The 22,176-nt window shown below is 45.4% G+C and overlaps 2 protein-coding genes across 5 annotated transcripts in view; one reads left to right on the top strand and one right to left on the bottom strand.

The window, feature by feature from the left end:
- Positions 1–626: 626 nt before the first annotated feature.
- mms22l (MMS22-like, DNA repair protein) lies at positions 627–20,582 on the top strand. Its single transcript, XM_086310530.1, has 26 exons — positions 627–754; positions 1,427–1,624; positions 1,883–2,008; positions 2,470–2,522; positions 3,257–3,344; positions 3,466–3,643; positions 3,919–4,012; positions 4,113–4,243; positions 4,476–4,589; positions 4,669–4,848; positions 5,050–5,106; positions 5,301–5,420; positions 5,639–5,874; positions 7,947–8,163; positions 8,244–8,533; positions 11,831–12,012; positions 12,268–12,418; positions 17,077–17,216; positions 17,335–17,477; positions 17,656–17,812; positions 17,935–18,080; positions 18,191–18,402; positions 18,653–18,819; positions 19,376–19,472; positions 19,666–19,833; positions 19,999–20,582. Exons 2-26 carry the CDS (start codon positions 1,452–1,454, stop codon positions 20,072–20,074), a joined length of 3,696 nt encoding a protein of 1,231 aa, XP_086166656.1. The 5' UTR covers positions 627–754; positions 1,427–1,451; the 3' UTR covers positions 20,075–20,582.
- Positions 19,376–22,176, bottom strand: part of klhl32 (kelch-like family member 32) — a 35,679-nt gene continuing 32,878 nt past the window's right edge. For 3 of the 4 annotated variants that reach the window (XM_086310532.1, XM_086310533.1, XM_086310534.1), the window contains one exon: positions 19,377–22,044. In XM_086310532.1, the coding sequence (XP_086166658.1) occupies positions 21,883–22,044 (162 nt within the window). In that variant the 3' untranslated portion in view covers positions 19,377–21,882. Of the gene's footprint in view, positions 22,045–22,176 lie in introns of all 4 variants that reach the window. The other variant, XM_086310535.1, reaches the window with a different exon arrangement.

Genomic DNA, 22,176 nt, shown 5'->3' with positions numbered 1-22,176 from the left:
AAATGGTGTGATGGCGAGAGGGACTGTTGGGAGAGACAGATCTGCATATGGAAATTAGGGTTAGCCTGCTTTAAATTCTTTTTCATATGGTCCATTATTTTGTATTCATTTGGGCGGAACCCCGACAGTGGGACCGAGGGGGACAAGTGACTTGACAAATCCCGGGGAAAAGTCACGGCACGGAACAGGTGCTTTGGTTCAGTGCTTTTTTGTGAGCAACTGTGTACGCACATACATGCTATGACGATAATGCTCTAAATATTTTTTCATATATCCACATAGTATTGTTTTCCCGAGTCTGTATTTAACATCTGTTATGTAAACTTAATTTCAAGTTAGCGTGTATGTCTTAACAAAGACCGAGAAGAAACTGAATGTAATTATTTTATTTGTTTAATGAGAGAGCTCAGCGCTGTTAGTGGTATACAGAGGAAGTTCAGGTTGCTCTTTAATACAACTCACGATAAATACAGCTGCTGAACCGACTATAAAACAACTACAATTCTAAATATCTTAAAAGCTGCCCGGAGAGACATTGCGACAGAGGAAGCGCTTAGCAGTGAGACCTCTTGTTGTGTGTCTGTCAAAGGATTAGGTTCCTCCCAGTAGGAAACTTCGGACCAATCATCGGGCGTGGAGCGAGTGTGCGCCTGCGTAGTGTGAGCGCGCGGGACCGGCTGAAAACACAAACAGCGATGAATACTGGGAAGTAAAATTCACAAACTACTAAATATACAAGAAGCCGAACTAACAGGTTAGTTCATATTTCATTAACAGTTGTTTTTGGAGGCTTTTCTGTCTTTAGTTTGCCTGTTAAAAATAGTTTTGTTTGACTTAACTGTGCTGTCGTGTCGGCACAGCGTATGCTAGAAAGTTAACGCTAGCATTATCATGCATAAAGCGTATAATGTAGATACGTTAAGTGTTAAATTTGCACTTCGTAACTTCTATGAAATGTTTTATACTCTCATGTCGGATCCATTGTGAAGTACTTGTTCGTTGGCTAGCTATATGCAATAACATACATGCCCGTCACTTATACATTCAATAAATTCATTTATGTTGCTCCAAAGATATTTTTTCCCTGCTTTCTGCTCATGTTTCCTTTAAAACTACATCTAATTGTGCACAACTCTGCAAAATTAGATGTAGTTTTGTATGCTCTGCGTTGAGTACCAGTACTTGTATGTAAGTACAAATGTACTGTAAGGTACATTTGTACTTACAAAGTAAAATGCTAAAATATTGCTGTGAAACCCTTTTGTTTAAATTGTATGTGGTATTAAATTATACATCATCCCAGTGTATTTGTGAATAACTTGTTGAATATTTACATATGAACACAGTTTTGCAAACCACTGACAAAAAAGCATTCTCTCAGTATTTTGCGCTGTGATTTCTTTTTTTTTTTTTTTGGTCATTTCAGGTCAAATTGATTCTGCACTGACACCATGTCAGATGACTTCAGCCAGTCCCTCACCCCGCCAGTTTCCCCATTTGCAGGAGACAGTCTATGTGACCTGGCTCCAGTTCGACCACCGTGTTTCTGCTGCTCTGATGTAAAAGATGATCCCGCTGGAGTACTTTCCACAGAGGGATACGTTGTTAGAGGCTCCTTGAAACGGTATAATTACCTTCTGCCAGCTGACTGTAATCGTACAAAATTGTCTGGCACTATTTTGTGCCTGAGAAATGCTGTCAGTAAGAACAGTCTTTTATAAAATCGGTCATTTTTCTGTGTAATTTATTCAGAGGTCAGTTTTTTTGTACTTATAACACCTCAAATGTAATTCCATTTACCTCCCCTGTGATGTTGTAGCTGCTAAAGTTCCACTAGGAGAAAAGCTTTAAAATCTCACTGCAGTCATTGCATCCACTCCAGGCTACTCTTGCGTCTTGACCCAGCCCCTGCAGAATATGAGACGGACACAGTGGACATCTTTGGCTTCTCCTGGGTGACAGAGACAGCACTGGTGGAATCTACAAAACTACTGTTTGGCCTCTTCAGGTAAGGCATGATGTAAAGCATACGTTATTTCAGTCTGCTTTAACTCTTTACCCTTTGAAAGCCTATTAGAATTAACCTAGGAGCTGTCTTCTGAACTGAGCGGTTGTTTGACGCCTCCTTATAGAAATGACTGGGTGTGTATTGAGAGTTAGTGAGGGTGGTCTTTGCCTATGCAGCTACCTTTGGAAAAACCCTGATACTATTCTAATCATTGTGAAAACCTTTACTGATATGTAATGAAGCAACAAAACATGTTGTTATGGGAAGTCATCAGATATCATCTTTATAAAGGAAAGAGTTAAAATCTGTTGTTTCTACCACTTAATTCTTTTCCACGGCAGCAAAAGTGTGGTCATGAAATCATTCTTTAAAATATTTCATATATATTCCTGATACATTATTGAAAAAGACATCCTTCATATCCATTTACAGGGTCTCTTCTGTTCTGTGTTATGTTTCAGACAACGGATTTACAAGTTGGAGACTTTAGTTAAGTCCAACTCAAATGACTTTGGTAAGTCTGTGTAATCATTAGTCCAACTAACAGTCTTTTAGTTTATTGTCAGTATTTTGTTCGCACAGTAAGCCACTGTTTGCTTACATAGGCATAGTTTGTGTATTAGTTGGATATACAGGTTGTTTATGTGCATTGCTTGTTTATATAATTAGCAGAAAAAAGATTTGAAACATTTTTATGCAGGTTCTGTCAACCCCTTTGGAACTTGGATCAGATTTTTAATCCTAGTTAAGGCATATTATGTGAGGACAGAAAATGGTCTGATCAGCTTATCAGCTTGTAGGAGAGTGATAAAAACTAGTTAAATCAAGTGAAATAAGTGTAGGAATTACCGAGGGCTTCAAATATGTTAACCCTCTCAGGCTCAAATTAAACTTTTTGTTGCTAATGCACAACCAAGTCCTGCAGTGGTACTTCTGAGTAAAAAAAACAACTCATAAAATATGTATGTGGGGTAATCAGGTTGTTAGTTTTTAACTGTTGCAAATCGGCAACGCCTGCCTTGAGAGGGTTAAAGAATGAAATGTCCAGAATAAATAAAAATAATTATTCTGCAAATTAAATCCCATAATTTCTAGAGAGTTGTTTTCTATATATATATTTTTATGAACAATTTGAATGTATTTGATATGTATATATGAGCTGTACAATAGTCATTTTCAGAGTGATCTGATCTCTGATACCGTAGACATATTATGAGTACTACCTACAGCACCCTTTTGATGTTTTAGGTCAAGCTGGAAATCTCCACTATAAAGCAGAAGAACTCTGGCAAGAATGTGTTACATTTCTTCAGTATGTCAAAGTCTTTCTACACAGGTAATTTTAACACATTTTCATGTCACACTGGAACTAATAAAAACATGTTAATATATTATGGTGTCATGGAGTTTTTGTTTATTTGAATGTTTGATTGGATACCCCTTTTGCATATGTTCAGATATCTCCAGCCTTCCAGGTCCCTGGATGCAGCTCAGTCACACCCTTACGAGGAGCTGGAGGCTCAGTTCCCCTCTGCTCTTTTGGAGGAACTTTTTGGGATCACTCTCCTCGTAGGACGACTCAAAGACCTGCCTGCTAATGTTCAAAGTGCCTTTACTATACAGAATCACGGAAAGGTACGGCCAAACGCTAGTTGGTTTGTTTAGATCTAACTTGAGTAGAGATTTAATGTAAGGCATTGATTACAAAGGTGTTAGGGAGCTTAAAAACCGAAGGAAAAAACCCCCAAAGACAGCATTTAAAACAGATGCAGACAATGTGGGGCTGGCATACCAGAGTACAAAGGCTATATATTATCAACTGAGCATTAGGTTTTATGACTACAGTTTTATCACCCAGCTGATTTTTCTTCTTTTCACATTGAAATGAGAAATCTGTGTTCCTTTTACAGATTTTACCTCCCTCCTGGCATTTGCTACACCTTCATCTAGACATCCATTGGTCAGTTTTGGAGATCCTTCACCTACTTGGTCACAAGATGCAGGGTTTGTGTTTGCAGCAGAATTCTCACCTAGGAAATAACTAAAGAGCTATTGAATTATGATGGAAACAGGCTCTTTGTAATTTTACTCATTCTGTCTTCAGGCCAGGTGGTGTACGCCCACAAGTTTGTGGACCTGACGGGAGAGAACCTGACTGATAGCAGCCTGTTTGACGAACACCTGTGCAGTCTGCTGTGTGACCTTACTGGACTGGCCATGGGCAAATACAGCAAGGTGGGTGGTTCATTTCATCTCACTAGATGCAGCAGTGGTATTTCAGAGTTATGTTTTTAAGCTGAAATTCTAAGTGTTTCTCATATAATTGCCACATTTTGTAGTTGGTTAGCAAAAACTGGATCGAAGCTGCACACAGAAGGCATCGCAATGTGCAACAAAAAACATTTTAGTGTAGAATAAAGCTTTAGTTGGCAACTCACTGTGTTTAATTGATCCTGTTTATTTGTAGGTGAGGCCTACAGAGGCGCTGAGCAGCCATCATTACCTTTGCACCTGCACCAAAGAGTTGTGGGTCCTGCTCATGTACCTTCTGGAACACAGGAATAAAGAGTTGCACACACAGGTAACACACATACACGCATGTTCTGTCACACAGTAAACTTTGATTCTGACAGTATTTAACTAATGTGTGCTCCCTTTAGTCTTTCTGGAGCTACATCAACTCGTTGCTGAGGCCTCTGGTTTTAGGAAAACCTGCTGCTGAGCAGTTCAGTGGCCTCCCCACACACTGTAAGGACCCTCTAGGATTCACATGGTGGCTGGTCACTCATTTATCAATGCTAGGCCAGTATAGTCGGAGCGGCATGATGGTCCAGAATGAGGTAAGAAACTAATAATTGCAATAATGATACCTAAAGATGTTCCAAATGAACAGAAAAGTGTTTCTATGTAAGATTTTTTCTGACATATAAAACTGCAATTTGTTTCATCTTAAACACTAAGATGAAGACTATTATGATGAATATAGAATACTGTGAGTTGTTGTTTTTAAGTGTCTCTCATTAATTTATCTTCATCTGCAGAAAAACCTGGGGGATAACTGGACCTTTGTGGATGAGTTGCTCAAATTAACTTGTAAGGTAAGCGCAGTTTCTAGTTGCGATATTCAGTTTTTGAACCCTTTAAAATCATAGTGTTTTTAAATTGTGTGTGTGTGTGTGTGTGTGTGTGTGTGTGTGTGTGTGTGTGTGTGTGTGTGTGTGTGTGTGTGTGTGTGTGTGTGTGTGTGTGTGTGTGTGTGTGTGTGTGTGTGTGTGTGTGTGTGTGATAACAGGGAGGTCTAGCAGAGGAGCAGTTCAGGATGCATGTCCACTCCTGCCTCAGTCTTTGTCTGATGTGGGAACCGAGCACCAGTGCTGTGTCCACCCTCTGGGATTACTACAGCAAGAATTTGGTAAAATAACATCTGTGGCTTATCATGAAGTGTATACATTTGATTTGCTGACCAATTTACTACAAGTAGCTTACTTTTGTGTCTAACCATCAATTTTTGAAATATCTTATTTGTTGCTCCTTTATTCACACCATACTTCTAATTCTAAGCATGTCATGCTGCACCCTGGTTAACAAGGGCTCTACAGTTATATATTATGCTCTGTCACTCCTCTTCAGAGTGCCTCATTTACCGTGCCCTGGCTGGGGATTTCTGCCCTGGGCACTTTATGCAAGACACCTTTAGCTCTGTTGGAGCAGGCCCGGAGCTGCTGCTCCCTGCCTCCCCTTCGCTCTCCTGGATACACCCAGCTCTATCGCTCTGCCAACTCCTTCCACATCTTTCTTCGAGTGCTGGCCCTGTGCCTTGCACAGGATCGGGCTGGAGGAGTCCCACAGAGACAGATCAAAGGGAGGTAAGGATGGAGAGAAGGCTGAGAAGCTTTGTAGCTCTCGATCCTTCACATTTTCTTCCACCTTGAAAAGTAGGTTTGACAACCATAACACTATATACTCTATATTGTGGGGTTTTGATTTGGAGTCTTTCAGCAGTGATTACTAATCAGGGATAGGCTATATAGATTTCCCCTTCCCACTTGATCTTTAAATGTGTGATGTGTTTAAATGGTGTTTGGATTTGCCTATGTGTAAGCACTCGCTTGCATAAATACACACACAACATGTGTGTTTGCAAACTGTCATGCATTTGAGTCTTGTTTGTGTACGTGCCAGGTGTATCGCAGTCTCCCGGTGCGTCTTTGATATTTACTCAGGCCCACCGGTGGAGCAGGTGTCTCAGGAGTCAACCACCTGCTCTCCAGCAGAGGCCAGACCCAAGAAGCCTCCTACTGATGCACACACAAACACACAGGCTGTGCACCTGCTCCCTAGAGCAGTGACATGGTTTCAGTGTGTGAGGCCGTTGAAGAGAAGAATACAGTGCGTGTTTGAATAGGAAATAAAGAAAAAAAAAATAGACAAAGGACAAGAAGCTGATGGATGCATCAGAACCATGTACTGGTCCATCCTATATCCCAGGCCGGCTGTGTGCCAGAGGGAGGCAGCCGTAGATAAATCCGCCTAATGACTTCCCTCTGTCTGGAATGTGCTCTGTAGCACTGCAGACATGGGGGCTAATTAGCTAACGAGCGTGGCGGTTAATTCGCCTTAACGAAGCTGTGTTGGTTTCCAACACGGAGAGAGGGGAGCTTGGGTGGTGGGGGAGCAGGGGGATGTGGGTGGTAGGCAGTCTGGCGACAGCCAGGCTGGGCTGGGACAGGTCCAGATCCCCACCCCCATCCCCTTCACCTCCCTCCATCTCCCTCCACTAAAACTATCACCACTACCTCCTCCTCCTAAGGAGGCGCGAGGCGTGCCGACTGTATCTCCACAACGCTTCGGCAGCGTTCCCACTCCTGGCTAGGCTCTGCGGGACACCCGTGACGACCACATTAATGGGATCGACTGCAAGCATGTTGCTCTCCAATGCTGGGAGTTAGGAGCATCTGCTTGCCTCCAGAAAAAAAAGCTGTCCAGAATAAACAAACAGAGAGACAGGTTGGGAGAACACAGAAAATCCCCTCTGCTATCTCCCAGTGTGCAGCTTATATCCCTGTTACATACTAGCCATTCATCTATTTAAATCTCCCTCCCTGCTCACTCTGACTGTATGCTTCACCACCTTTTCCTTTTATAGTTCTCTGTGGGTGTAACAAAGCTGGTTGTGGTGTTAACCTGGTCTTTCCCAGTTTCCGTCTCATTTTTCTCCACTCCTTTTATACCAGTCATACTTCTTACACTGAGTTTGTCTTGGGATGTGCGCTGTTTGTGTTTTAACCGAAACAGCAGCTCTACTCACCTGTGTGGGCTGCATCTGTATTTTAGGATGGGGAGGGCTAGGGGGCTCCAGCCTTCTGTGTTTTCCTGCCAGGCGAGCAAGCTCTGTGTGTGTGTGCGCATGTGTGTGTGGTTTTATTGATCTCTCTCTGTTGTTGCAGTAAATTGGTTTGGCTGTAGAGAGAGGGACTGAGCGCCTACTGCTGTGTGTCTGAGTGTCTCTGACATTTAACATGATCTTTAAAGGCATTTCTCCACAGTGCCCGCAGGATCTAACAGCGTGCTGGGTGGTTCTCTATTCTTACTTACTCTCTTGCTTTTTCCTTTCTCTCTCACCCACATAGGCTGGGGAGCCCAGCCTCTCCCCCTGGAGCTGAGAAGGTGATGGAGGCAGGTGGTGGGGTGCACTACAGGGGTGGAAAGTTCAGTTAGTCAGCGTTTAAAGTCAGGGTGTTTCAGAAGAATAAATCATTTCTAATGAATTGGATAGTGGAAGTAAAGAAAAAAGTGAAATAGGATAATAATCTAAAAATAAACAATGCAACCATTTGTTTCTTTGTCTTGTGTGACATGCTGCTGTCCATCTCTTGTGGCATACCTGAAAACCTTTGTCCTTCCTCTTTCTTTCTTACTTTGGTCTCTGTGTGTCCAGGATTTACTCTAAGTTCTCCCCAAAGAAGATGCAGGAGCTGTCAGAAGCAGGTCTCATGAACTTTCTGCTGCTGTTTCTGGTAGTGGCCCGGCAGGCAGACCTGGAGGATGTGGCCAGCAGAGCTTGTGAGCTGCTTGGCTTTCTGCCCTCTAACTGTCCTCTTGGACACCGCACACTAATCTGGAGAGGGCATCTGTCAATGGTGTTGCTATTCCAGGTATATTTGTTTACCATAACATAAAAAAAGATTTTAATTAAAAATAACAAAACTGATGGACCATCGTATGTTTGCTCCAGGAGCGGGGTCTGGATGTTGGAGCTCAGGCTAGCCTGCTGACTTCCTCCTTTAACGAGACAGCCAAAGAGTTCTACAACAAAACCACAGAGGTCTCACGCAGGCTTGCCCTATGGGGGCCACTTGGGTCCTACCTGGAGGGTGTGGCCGAGGTGTTTGAGACCAGCACCACTCTCAGCCTATCAGAGGAAAAGCTACTCGGTGACGGGTTCAATTGGTTGCTGCCTGCCTGCCGCCAGTCCGAGCTGAATTCTGCCCTGGGTTTTCTGCAGATCGTCCTTGCGCAGCTCAGGTGAGAGAGCAGGTGTAAATATTCACCAGCTCCCAGGTATCTCTTACTTCTCCTCAGTTTCCCTCATTCTTTCATCATTCACTGATAGCTACTCCCTCACAGATAGTAGACACATCCAGACAAATGTTTTCTGGCAAAGGCCAAGCTAAGCTTTTATTAAAATCTGATAAGTCTCTACGGAAGAAGAGAGTGATCTCTTCTGCTCTCCCCATCCCATCCCAGAGTCCACTCACTTCTCATACTGACAATAAGCGGATTGTGCTGTCAGCAGGAATGGGTGTCTGTAAAAAGCCTGTGTAGCACTGAGGCCCCAGTTAGTCTCAGGAGGACCAGTGGCTCCGGGTCACCCTAACCAGGTGCTGCAGTAGTAGCCCTGATTAGAATTACGGGCCCAGGGGACCCTCTTTGGACCCTCCTGTCTTTATGAGGACGGCAGCAGTGCTGTGGGTGTGTTGAGAGACAGTGGTCAGTAGGGCACCAGAATGAGTTCAGCTGTAGGACAGGGGTGTTCGTTACATGAACAACCCCAACTGAAGGTCAGAGAGCCACATCTGAAACGCACTCTGTTTATGGGAGGTAGAGATGGAACAGAGGCCACAGTGGACAGATATCAGACAGTGAGGAAAGACGTGTATATTTTACACGCTAATCTGGTGTTATTTAGAAGAGTCAGTTTGTTTGCAACCTATTATGTTTGTAATAGCTCTGAACAACAATTAAAGCGGCTTCTTATAATTGCATGGATGAATTAATTTTAAGTGTTTCATGCTCCTAAGTTACACCAGTATGCTGTGCAAAGGCATTAAAGTCTTTGACAACAACTATCATTTTATATTGGGAAAAAATGCCTATTTTGAATTTATGACCATGTGGCCATTATAAACTCAAAATTAACTTATCTTTGAGCTTTGTTGTGGCCTTCACCAGCTGCTAGGTGAAATGGTTTCTCTTTGGTTGCTTTACCTTTGTATGTGCTCCACTTAGTTGTTAGAGTTCTCAATTGGTAGCATCCAGACTATTTTATCAAAAAAGTTGTTGCTTGCAGCTCCTGGAAACCAGGCTAGTGAGGTTTGTTTTGAAAAAAATCCTACAGAGTTTTGGTGATGGTTTCCTGTGGCTCCATCACTAAAGGTGAAAACTAAGTGAACATTTATTAGCAAATGTATTCAGTGCACACAATGTGCTGTCCATTTTATGTCAAAGTAATGAGGTTTGATACGCAGCTTTGTTGAGTATATACCTGATTTTTCAATATACCCCTAGATATATATTGTTTCTGGAGTTTTGTAGCACTCAGAGTGTTACTACGTCTTTATGCTTACGCTACTTTGAAAAGGTTAATAAATGATCTGAAACCTCAGAAAAAGGGCATTGTAAAATTAAGTGTTACCGAGCCCTCTTGCTGTTTCATGTAGGTGTATGATTGCTTTAATTCTCCAGTGTGCACTACCATCCTCTCAGCACACACAAACCTACACAACTGTCCACACCCCCAAAGTGAAACACTAACCGAGGTGTACTCGTTTCTTATTTCAGTGCCAGCCCCTTGTAACACAGTATCTCGTTAGCTTTGCTAATTCCCAGACTTCCCATCTCAGATCTTGGGGTTGAAGGGCACACATTTGCACATTAATGGCCAAGGAGTGAGAGGAGAAGAAGAGAACTCTCAGAGGCCCTCTGTGTTATGGCCTGGACCACCATGACCCATTTAACCAAATAAAAAAAAAAAATTAAAATACCGTGCTCTCTCTCTTTCCAATTCGTGCCGCCAAATTAAATATAATTCTTCGGCCTGGCAATTTTCGGTATCTCTTTGTGATTAATGCCTTTTCTGTGACACAATTAATGGGCAATTATGTAGCCTGGCAAATTTAGTGTGTGCATCATTATGTCTATTAAGAGCCATGTGGAATCTGCACACATTATGAGAATTATTCTGCCAATGGTTGAGGCGGCGTAGGGTCCGAACATTCACTCTTGATAGCCATCGTCATGGTGCTGAGGCAAGAAGCCAGTAACAGGCATAATTCCTCAATTTTATTTCTTCCCATGACCCTCCGTTGTAGGAGGATGGGGGTGACGCTGGTTGACGAGGTGAGCTGGCATTGGCACAGTCTGTTGGATCTGTTTTTGGCACAAACAATTAATCCCCATCTCCTTGGCTTGATAAAATACAAGCCTTCCTGTGAAGCTTTTTCCTTTGTGAGCATTAAGACCTTTTAGCGGGTTTTGATTCTTCCCCCCCCCCCCCAATAGTCAAGGACAACTACTGTCAAGTGTCTTCTTATAAAGGAAAAAAACACCTTTACATTAGATACAAATGTGAGGACAAAGTAAGGAAACAGGGGACGTGGAGTTAATTCCATGTATGCCCATGTGTGCGTCTGATGTGTTTGTCTGCCTGGCATTGTTAGGATGCTACTTTTTTTTTTTAATGTCTTTACAGTGAAGGCAGCTGGGGGAAGGGTTACTTTGGTCCCTAGTGGTATGTAACGGTGTGTGTATGTGTTTGTGTGTACATGTAAGAAGCCACAGTGAGGAGGATTAAGTGGGGTCTCTGACGATGTCTTGTACAATGAGGGTTGATGGGTGTGAAAGGCCTATTCCGCAGTAGTAACGAGGCTAATGAATTCAGACTCTAATCGATTGTCTCAGCTCTCTCTGGATTAGATGCAACCTTGCTGGAAGGGAAGGCACCATTGAGGTGTGTGTGAGTGTGTGCGTGTGTGTATGTAATATAGTAACAGAGTAGAGTGTGTGGTTAAGGATAGGATAGAAGGGGGCTGCTAGTTCCTCTATCTTTTGCTTCTTCCCCACCTCATCTTAGCCCCCGCTTCCCTACACCCTCATCCGGGTGAATGAGGGGGACAGAAGGATCATCTCCCGTCTAAATGAGATTACAGCTCCTTCAGCTGCTTATCTGGGCTAATGCCAGCCACTGTGGGGCTGCCGTAGCGGCTGGGGCCAGGGCCAGGGATGAGCCAGAAGAGCCAAAGTATAGTCTGTGTACAGGGGATCAGTATTAGGCTCCACTCTATGCCTATAATATCCTCCTCTCCTCTCACACCTACCTCCACCCCGCTTTGCTCCACACTGCAGCGCACCACTGCACCCAGTAATCCCCCAGGAGAGAAGAGAGGGAAAACATATGAAGGAGGAGTGAAAGAGAGGAACTGTGGAGCAAAAGGATTTGAGAAAGTAGGGAGGGGGGGGGGGGGGTTTGTACACAAGAGGGAGCACTGAGTTTGGATTTTGCATTGGATAGATTTGTTTATCTGTGTGTCTGTGTCCTTCCAGACGAGTCCATCAGCGCAGTGACCAGTCAGCTCCCACCCTGTCCTGGGTTCCTGCTACCGCCAGTGTGGTGAAAGAGCGCCACCTAGCGGTAGCAGCTGCTCTCTGGGCTCACTTCTTCCCCTTTCTGCACAGCCTACGTCTTTCTCAGACACCTCCAGCACAGCTTGCAGATGCAGCTGCAGGTCAGTAAGACCCAGTGGAAGGAAAGGTGGGAGAGCAAGATTTCTGGGCATCCTCATACAAAAGAAAACTGATGTAGCTATTTTAAATGAAAGAAATTTGAGGGGAAAATATGGCTTTACGAGTGAAAAGGTAGAACTGGAAAGGACACAAAATTCAAAGATCATAGTAAAGAGAAGACATTAATGACTTTGAGCGCTATACGTATCATCATCCAACTAACTGAGACAACACTGACCTATTTTCATTTTCCTCAGGTTTCACCCTGCTCGCCTTTGATCTACCCACTTCGGCACCCCAGGACCTTCAACCAAATTCAGTTCAGTCCATCATGCAATACTTTGGGTGGGATGACATGGTTCACCCACTCTTGGTAACTCGCTATCTTTCCCATCTGCTTCAAAACAGGTAAGCTTTGACCTTTGAATCCAATCCCACCCCCCAGTCTTCTCTGTCCCAAAACATTTTCATTTGACTCACCTGATGCTTTTACATCAGGTGAGTCCGATGAGAATGATGTTCTCCTCTTTTCCTGTTAGTTATCAAGCTTCATCATTGTGTGACGCACTTAAAAAAACTGTTTTCCATAACTTCTGCAGGTACATTACACCGTCTCTAATTAATAAATGAAGCACAGGGTGTCCTTGTATAGTGAAGATGGTTATTAATAAATAAAAATGCATTCATGCCTTTATACAGAAGGTAAAAGCTTCAAAATTACACTCAAGAGTAGAAGAATGATTATTATTTCAACCACAGACATCTTTTCAGACGGTGCCAAGTGATACTAAAGCTGCAGTAGGGGAAAAAAAAAATATCCAAGAGTTTTAAAAACACCCTCCATCTGCAGCTCCAAGTCCCTCCCATCACATAAGCGCTGACATGTGCATGTGCTTCATATGCTTACAACACAAGCTGTTAGAGGCTCTAACAAGCTACATAAACATGAAATGGAATTGGCTGCAGCAATGAGCCTTTGGCTAAGGTTAACAGAGGGCTAAACCATTAGGAAGATTCAACATGGCCACTTGTGGCGTGCTTAATGGAGATTCTACCTGCACAGCCTGAAACCACTACAACAAAGACAGATTAGATATTACAGGAATGCGTCTAGCAAAGACAGAGATGCTGAAACACCAATCAGAATAGCCTGCTGTGGTTTGAAATTAGTTCCCTAGTTAAAATTGCAGACATCTGGAATATTATCTGGCCATCAGCTGCACATCCTTCTCCACCAGTCCAGCAAGATGGAGAAAGAAAACGAGCCATCCATCCATCCATCCATCTTCATCCGCTTATCCGAGGTCGGGTCGCGGGGGTAGCAGCCTAAGCAAAGAGGTCCAGACCTCCCTCTCCCCAGCCACCTCCTCCAGCTTGTCCGGGGGAATACCAAGGCGTTCCCAGGCCAGCCGAGAGATATAATCTCTCCAGCGTGTCCTGGGTCTGCCCCGGGACCTCCTCCCGGTGGGACATGCCTGGAACACCTCGCCCAGGAGGCGCCCAGGGGGCATCCTTGCCAGATGCCCGAACCACCTCAGCTGGCTCCTTTCGATGTGGAGCAGCAGCTGCTCTACTCTAAGCCCCTCCCGGATGGCCGAACTTCTCACCCTATCTCTAAGGGAGAGGCCAGCCACCCTTCGGAGGAAGCTCATTTCCGCCGCTTGTATCCGCGATCTCGTTCTTTCGGTCACTACCCACAGCTCGTGGCCATAGGTGAGGGTAGGGACGTAGATCGACCGGTAAATTGAGAGCTTCGCTTTTACACTCAGCTCCCTCTTCACCACGACGGACCGGTGCAGCGTCCGCATTACTGCAGCCGCAGCCCCAATCCGTCTGTCGATCTCCAGCTCCCTTCTCCCATCACTCGCGAACAAGACCCCGAGATACTTGAACTCCTCCACTTGGGGCAGGAACTCATCCCCGACCCGGAGTGGGCACTCCACCCTTTTCCGGCTGAGAACCATGGCCTCAGATTTGGAGGTGCTGATCCTCATTCCCACTGCGTTACACTCGGCTGCGAACCGCTCCAGTGCGAGCTGGAGGCCCTCACCCGATGAAGCCAACAGAACCACATCATCCGCAAAAATCAGAGATGAGATTCTGAGGCCACCAAAGCGAAAGCCCTCCGCCACTTGGCTGCGCCTAGAAATCCTGTCCATAAAAATTATGAACAGAACCGGAGACAAAGGGCAGCCCTGGCGGAGCCCATCACCCACCCGGAACGAGTCCGACTTATTGCCGGCAATGCGAACCAAGCTCTTGCAACGGTTGTATAGGGATTGAATGGCCCGTAGCAATGGGCCAGACACCCCATACTCGCGCAACACCTCCCACAGGACGCCCCGAGGGACACGGTCGAATGCCTTCTCCAGGTCCACAAAACACATGTAGACTGGTTGGGCAAACTCCCATGCACCCTCAAGTATCCTCGAGAGGACAAAGAGCTGGTCCAGTGTTCCGCGACCAGGACGAAAACCGCATTGTTCCTCCTGTATCCGAGGTTCGACTAGCGGACGAACCCTCCTCTCCAGCACCCTGGCATAGACTTTCCCGGGGAGGCTGAGGAGTGTGATCCCCCTGTAGTTGGAACACACCCTCCGGTCCCCCTTCTTGAAGATGGGGACCACCACCCCGGTCTGCCAGTCCACAGGTACTGCCCCTGATCTCCACGCAACATTGCAGAGACGTGTCAACCAAGACAGCCCTACAACGTCCAGAGCCTTCAGGAACTCGGGGCGGACCTCATCGACACCAGGGGCTCTGCCACCAAGGAGTTGTTTAACTGCCTCAGTGACCTCGCCCCCGGAAATTGGTGGGTCACACCCCTCATCCCCAGACTCTGCTTCCTCCCCGGAAGACGTGTCAGTGGGATTAAGGAGGTCCTCGAAGTATTCCTTCCACCGCCCGACAATTTTCTCAGTCGACGTCAACAGCGCTCCGCCAGCACTATACACAGTGCAGGTAGAGCACCGCTTTCCCCTCCTGAGACGCCTGACGGTTTGCCAGAATCTCTTCGAGGCAGTCCGAAAGTCTTTTTCCATGGCCTCTCCGAACTCCTCCCACACCCGAGTTTTTGCTTCAGCCACTGCCCGAGCCGCATTCCGCTTGGCCTGTCGATACCTGTCGGCTGCCTCCGGAGTCCCACAGGCTAACCAAGCCCGATAGGCCTCCTTCTTCAGCCTGGTGGCTCCCTTCACCTCTGGTGTCCACCATTTGGTTCGGGGATTACCACCACGGCAGGCACCGACCACCTTGCGGCCGCAGCTCAATGCAGCAGCTTCGGCAATGGAGACGCTGAACATGGTCCATTCGGACTCAATGTCCCCAGTCTCCCTCGGAATGCTGTTGAAGCTCTGCCGGAGGTGTGCGTTGAAGATCTCGCGGACTGGGGCCTCTGCTAGACGTTCCCAGCACACCCTCACTACGCGTTTAGGTGCACCAGGTCTGTCCAGCGTCCTCCCCCGCCACCTGATCCAACTCACCACCAGGTGGTGATCAGTTGACAGCTCAGCCCCTCTCTTCACCCGAGTGTCCAGAACATATGGTCGCAGGTCTGGTGATACGATTACAAAATCGATCATCGACCTACGGCCTAGAGCATCCTGGTGCCACGTGCACTTATGGACACTCTTATGTTCGAACAGGGTGTTCGTTATGGCCAAACTGTGATTAGCACAGAAGTCCAATAACAAAGCACCGCTCGGGTTCAGATCAGGGAGGCCGTTCCTCCCAATCACGCCCCTCCAGGTCTCGCTGTCGTTACCCACGTGAGCATTGAAGTCTCCCAGCAGGACAACAGAGTCTCCAGGTGGAGCACCTTCCAGCACCCCCCCCAGGGACTCTAAGAAGGCTGGGTACTCCGAACTGCCACTCGGCGCATAAGCGCAGATGACAGTCAGGACCCGTTCCCCGACCCTAAGGCGCAGGGAACAAACCCTCTCGTCCACCGGGAAAAACCCCAACGTACCGGCAGCAAGCCGAGGGGATATAAGAATACCCACCCCAGCCCGCCGCCTCTCACCAGGGGCAACTCCAGACTGAGACAGAGTCCAGCCCCTCTCCAGGAGACTGGTTCCAGAGCCCAGACAATGCGTAGAGGTGAGCCCAACTATATCTAGCCGGTACCTCTCAACCTCACGCACCAACTCAGGCTCCTTCCCCACCAGAGAGGTGACATTCCATGTCCCTATTGCCAGTCTTGGCAGCCGGGGGTCGGTCCGCCAGGGCCTCCGCTCCTGGCCGCCACCCGGCTCACAATGCACCCGACCCCTATGGCGCCTCCTGCGGGTGGTGGGCCTGCGGGAGGATGGGCCCATGTCTCCTCTTCGGGCTGTGCCCGGCCGGGCCCCATGGACTAAGGCCCGGCCACCAGACGCTCGCCCTCGGGCACCCTCCCCGGGCCTGGCTCCAGGGCGGGGCCCCGGTAACCCTATCCCGGGCAGGGTAAACTGTTCCCTCGATATTCTTTTCATGGGGGTCTTCTGAATCGCTCTTTGTCTGGTCCCTCACCCAGGACCAGTTTGCCATGGGAGACCCTACCAGGGGGCAAAAGCCCCCAGACAACATAGCCCCTGGGATCCCTGGGACACACAAACCCCTCCACCACGATAAGGTAGCGATTCAAGGAGGAGAAGAAAACGAGCCATAAGCTAAAATAATATCCATGAACCAAAATGTTAATAGACCACAGCCTTACCTACTGAGCTGTCTGGGCACTGTTTATTAATGAAAGAGAGGCAGGAAGATTATTATGCAATAAGGAGGTGGTGTGTTTTGTATGGGCAACTGCCAGTACCTGACCCTTCAACTGCAAGATACCAAAGTGATCCTTTTTAGAAGTTTTTTTCTGACAAGCTTATCTTTCTTATTTTGTGCGGGTTGCTTTAAAGTGATTGCACAAGCTGCAAAGTAGAATTTGCTTCCATTGAATTAGGCTTTCCACCATTTGAAAAGATGTGCATTAGTTGGACAGTCAATAGAAACCGCCTCGCCCCCCCACCCACCCTGCCCCACACATCTCCAAACAGACTTGTGATCAGGTTCTTGCTGTCTCTTCTCTTTCGCAGTGAGCTGGTGTCCTCTCTGAGTGGAGATCCTGGCGTTGCTGTGTCTGGTTCTGCACAAAGCCTGTCAGTGAGGGCCTGGGTCAGATGTGTTCTACAGCAGCACCTTCACAAGAACCCAGATGGCACTGACAGCAGAACAGGTAACAATACTCAACAGCAGTTTTCAACCTATTCTTTAAGTAAAAAAGGAAGTGTTTACATTAATGTGAACTTCGTTATCATTTGAATAACCAGTGTTTGTGTTTTTGCATTCGTCAGCCCGGGCTGTGGAACAACAGTTGTGTGAATTGACCCGGCTTGTGCTGAGGCTTCCCGAGGTGGAGAGGCTTCTGCAGAGAGCCAACCTTAATCCCACAGCAACCAGGCCAGAGCCGACTGCAGCCCTGGAGATGTTTGTCAAGGTAACATACGCACACAGGTGACAAACACACTGGGGAATAATTCTGTCTTTGTGTATTTTGAAATTTTACAGCAAGTTAGTTATGAGAGAACTCAGGTCGGCTTTGTGTCCAAGTAAAATTAAAAATCGTCTGTGAACCTTCATCAGCGTGTGTTTCTATGTGTTTCACATGGTGTTAGGCTGTAGGCAGTGTGTACAGTGGACTGAAGGTTTTGTCTGAGCGTTCAGCCATGGTGACCACAGCCCTAGACTACATTGGTGACATCCTGAAGCACATTAAACCGTCTCTCGTCAGCAAGAACCAAGAGGGAATACAGCTAGCATACTGGGCTGTTGGTAGGTGCAAAGTTTATCAATTTCAAACGCATCACAGAATATACTGTGTATAAAGTCCACGACTGGGCAAGAAATTATTGGAATTGCGTATGAGAGTACAACACTCTTTTCTCTGTGACCAGGCTGCATTGTGAAGCACTGGAGCCCCCTGCTGGCCACATCAAAAGCACAACAGCTGTTGTTCCGCATTGTGGATGGGCTGCTGCTTCCCCACAACCTCACACAGCAAGACAAAGCTCTCAGAGACAGTCTGCCTTTGTATATACAGGTAGGGACAAATGTATAATATAGACACACATTGTCCAAACACACAGCCGTTACATTAAAGAAAGAAACCTGGCTATTTTGATAAAGACCCTTCCATTTATCGTCTTCCAGGGTCTGTCTGTGGCCTCTAGTGTGTCTCAGTCCCAGGGGGCTTACCTGAAGCAGCAACTACGTTCTGTAACTCGCAGATATTTGGACCATTTCCTTCCTGCCTCGCCTTCTGTGGGCATTATTGCCAACCACCCGGTGCTTCTAGGTGCCTGCGAGGCCAACCCAACCAGCCGTGGAGCTGCCCTGAGGAGACTCATCCTAGAGGTTCTTTGGTAGGTCTGCAGAACCATGAAAAGAATTTGCCTGATCCAGCATTGACCTGAATTTCATGTTCACTTAATTTCTGAATGTGATTCCTGTTTAATCAAAAACTCTCTCAGCAATGACTGAAAACTCCAAACGCCCCAAAGGCTGTCTTACCTTTATTATCAAGGACTCATGTACATCATTTCCTTCTTTCACCATGTGTCTACATAAACAGCCACTTAAAGTTACTAGAAACACCTCTGCTTGTGTTTGCAGTGAGAACTTCCTGCAGTTCAAAGGTCACGCCCCCCCTCCTCGTCTGGCATCCGTCCTGATGTTCCTGTTGGAGCTTCTGAGACGAAATGGTGACTCAGACCCCTCCCTACTCACCGTGCCCCTCCCCTCTCTGCTGCGCTGCATTATGCTGGTCAACGAGCCACAGGGTAAGATTGACAATCTGAATCTTAAATAGTTTTACAAGCCAAGTTTTAATATAGCAGTGCTCCACTACCTCACTGTTTCTCTGTCTGCAGCTTAAGTATAAAACTATATAATCATGAGATCTAACAATCCAGAAGTTGGTATAAAAAGAGAGCGTCTGGCTTTCCATATGATCACAGTTCACTGAGTACAAGCAATGTAATGATGGTCCAGAGCAGAGGAATATGGACAGTGCGACATTAGTGGCATAAACGAATAAAGTTGTAATCCAGCAGCTGTTCCCCGTGTGAGAAAGTGCCAAATTCTACTCAGAAACTCTTGTTATGTAGATTAGGAGTTGTTGTAATGACTTGCAGTACTCAGATCTTCTGTTAACTCTACATTTTACTGCAGTTTTGATTGATTGAAGTAGAAGTTAAAGTCATTTTTTATATAACAGTGTCATTTAAGTGGATTCACTTCATTTCAGACTGATGCATTATATAATCAACACTTTCCAGCCCGTCTCTATTGATGTGATTGTGAAGTGATTTTTATTTTTTTATTTTGGATGTGCAGTAAGGAAGACGAGCACAGATGCCTTACAGCTTGTAGTTGAGCGGTGTGGTGCCGCATCTACAGAGAGACCATGCGACCAGATGATCACAGTCTTACGGTAACTGAATGTTTGTAGCATTAAATACTGTATGCATCGACAAACTTTGCAATATTCGACTGTGTAAGATCATTTGAAGTGTACACATTATTCATAGACAGTAATTATAGATCATCATCAAATTACAGCCTCTTTTATCCATCATTTTTATTCATTTATTTATTTATTATGCCTACCATCTCGATGCTCTTAGGTCGTTTGTGGAGGAGAACGAGGGAGTCTACGACAGGCAGATATATGGCATCTTGGAGACTGTGGCTGTTTTAGATCCCACTGTGGTTCAAGCTCTTATCCCCAACCTGTCTCTCAGTCTGAGAAACACTGAGCACAAAAGAGGACTGGGCAAGAACATCGCCTTGAGGTGAGCAAGCACATGAATCACACCCTGGAAGCCATGTAGACGGCATTCATCACTTTAAACTATTTTTAAGTTGTCTAGACAATAAGCGCTGCAGTTGCATACAGAACAAGAAATATTCAGCAGCTCTGTGACTTACAGAATGTGCCACATTTGTTTGTGTAACAGGAGTGCATATGTGAAGTTGCTGGGTCTCCTTGGGGAAAGTGGGCAAGCTGAAATAACCAGTCTGGAAAGCGAGTGACAAAAAAAATCCAGTAAAGAGAGACCTCTTCCAGACCCCTCCAAGAATCTCTTCTTATCATGTTGTATTTTCATTTTTGTCAATTTCCCTTAAAAAAATGAGGATACCTTAGAAATTCTGTTTAATTTATGTTTAGCATAATCTGTAATATTCTTAAAACCTCAAATGCAGTTGTAAAAAAGCACAGAAAAGATTTGTAGAAGGGAAAAAATATACAAATGGGCATGTTCCTATCATGGATTAAAAGCTTAATATTACCTGCCTGTAGATATGTACATATTGTCCAAAAAAGAAAAAAGTGCAGCTTTGCATCTCAAGAGATTCACTGTTACTGAATGAAAAATGTGACAATAAATGTGAATGTGGCCACACGCCAGCAACCCCACCTTTTCGTTTCTGTTCGATACTAAGAGAAGGGAAGAATGTGAAGTGTGCACACATTATTTGTGATTATGGTATGAGGTGCTGCATCTATATATCCAGCAGTCTGAATTACAGATTTGATCAGGGCCCAATGACTTCACCACCACACCTTAAAAAAAAAGTTGAGCAGAGGGAAGAAGTAGTACTGTTTGTTCCCACTCTCCCATTCTTTCTCCCCGTTCCAAGTTCAGCAATCTCTTCCAATCCCGTTCTAGTTTGCACCTAATCACATGAAGTCTCACTCCTGTCTCCCACAATCACCAAGTCTCATTTTCTGTCATTGCTAGTCATTTTCCAGCCTCATCAAACTGCAATGCATCTCCTTCATCCGAGGAGCTTTCTGCTGCATCACATTCCTTTTTCCTCCAGCAGCATCAGAGCTGGTTGGAGAATCCATGCATAAAGAAAGAAACTGAGGTGGTTCTTTAAATTAGTGTGCAATTATCTATTGCTGCTAAATAATTCCCACTGAAGAGCAGTCATCCTCACCCCCCGAACTCTTAGAACTACTACTGCTCTTGACAGAACACACTCCTGCGCCTTTTTTCAATTCTCTGTTTGCATCTTTATTCTGCAAATTTTCCAGGTTTTCAACACCTTTCTTTTCGACAGACAAACGGGGGTTTGTTTTGGTCAGAAGTATGTTTTGGACAATCAGCATTATTCAGTATATGGTACGTATGCACGCAGATGGGACTAGACATTCATTAGACCACAGTCTTAGGTCCTGAGTGTATTAACAGTTGGACTCACACAGGTCGTTTTTTTTTTGTTATCTTATTTGAACTGAAAAAGATGGCATGGTTATTTACCTACGAACCCAAGTACCAGCACAGGCGATTAGAAAGCAGGCTGTTCTTCAGGCCACCGAAGTGATTATAGGGATCACGTGGAAGTGTTATACAGCAGTTCTAGCTAGAAATGCTCCTACAGTACTTTAATGGGTTACAGAAACTGCAGTTTCATTATTATCTTGAGGACAGTTGAGCAGGTCAGCAATATCTTCTTTCCACGTCTTTATTAACAGTTAGGATGACTGTCTTTTTCTTTTTCTCCTGTCCCTTTCCTGCAAGATTTATGTTCCCACTTGCTCCTTATGTCTTCAGTGGTCATGATGTTTCAGTCTTTGGAAACATACAACCAAAAAATGCTTTATTGTTGTGAACGCAGATTGTTCCTAGAAGTTTAAATAGCTTAAATAGCATGGCTCTTGTCAGGAAAATATTATTATTACATTTTGGTGTCAGAGATGGCGTGTTTCAGATTGAGTCCAATAATCGAGCACTTTAAAAAAAAAAAAATTAAATAAAAAAGAGAGTTTATCTGAAAGTGCTCCATCCTCTGGTCACATGTTCTGGTTTCCTCACGTTTTGTAAAGGAGTGGTTTAAACAGCACCTATCCTGTGATGGGGTACTTGTAGAGTTTGTAGGTTTGGGCAGGTGAAGTAAGGAGCAGGAAGGAAACAGGCCGCTATCCCATTGGAGGCAAACGGCAACGTTGGCCCGTAGAAAACCTCCTCCTTTCCCTCCGTGCTAAGATCCAGCACCTGGAAAGAGAAAACTCATGCAATATATGGCACAGCTGTAGTAATGGCACTGGGCCAGTACATAGTAATAACAATGTCTTTTCCTTTGGCACCACCACAAGGCATGAAATTTGATACAAACATACATATCAG

The sequence above is a fragment of the Aulonocara sp. 'chitande type north' Nkhata Bay genome, linkage group LG11 (genome assembly GCF_057382095.1).
Source record: "Aulonocara sp. 'chitande type north' Nkhata Bay isolate Kocher_YH1m ecotype deep benthic linkage group LG11, A_spYH_male_GT1.1, whole genome shotgun sequence".
Classification (NCBI taxonomy): domain Eukaryota; kingdom Metazoa; phylum Chordata; class Actinopteri; order Cichliformes; family Cichlidae; genus Aulonocara; species Aulonocara sp. 'chitande type north' Nkhata Bay.
Note: the sequence above shows the minus strand (reverse complement) of the source record. Positions and strands in the feature narration are given on the sequence as shown.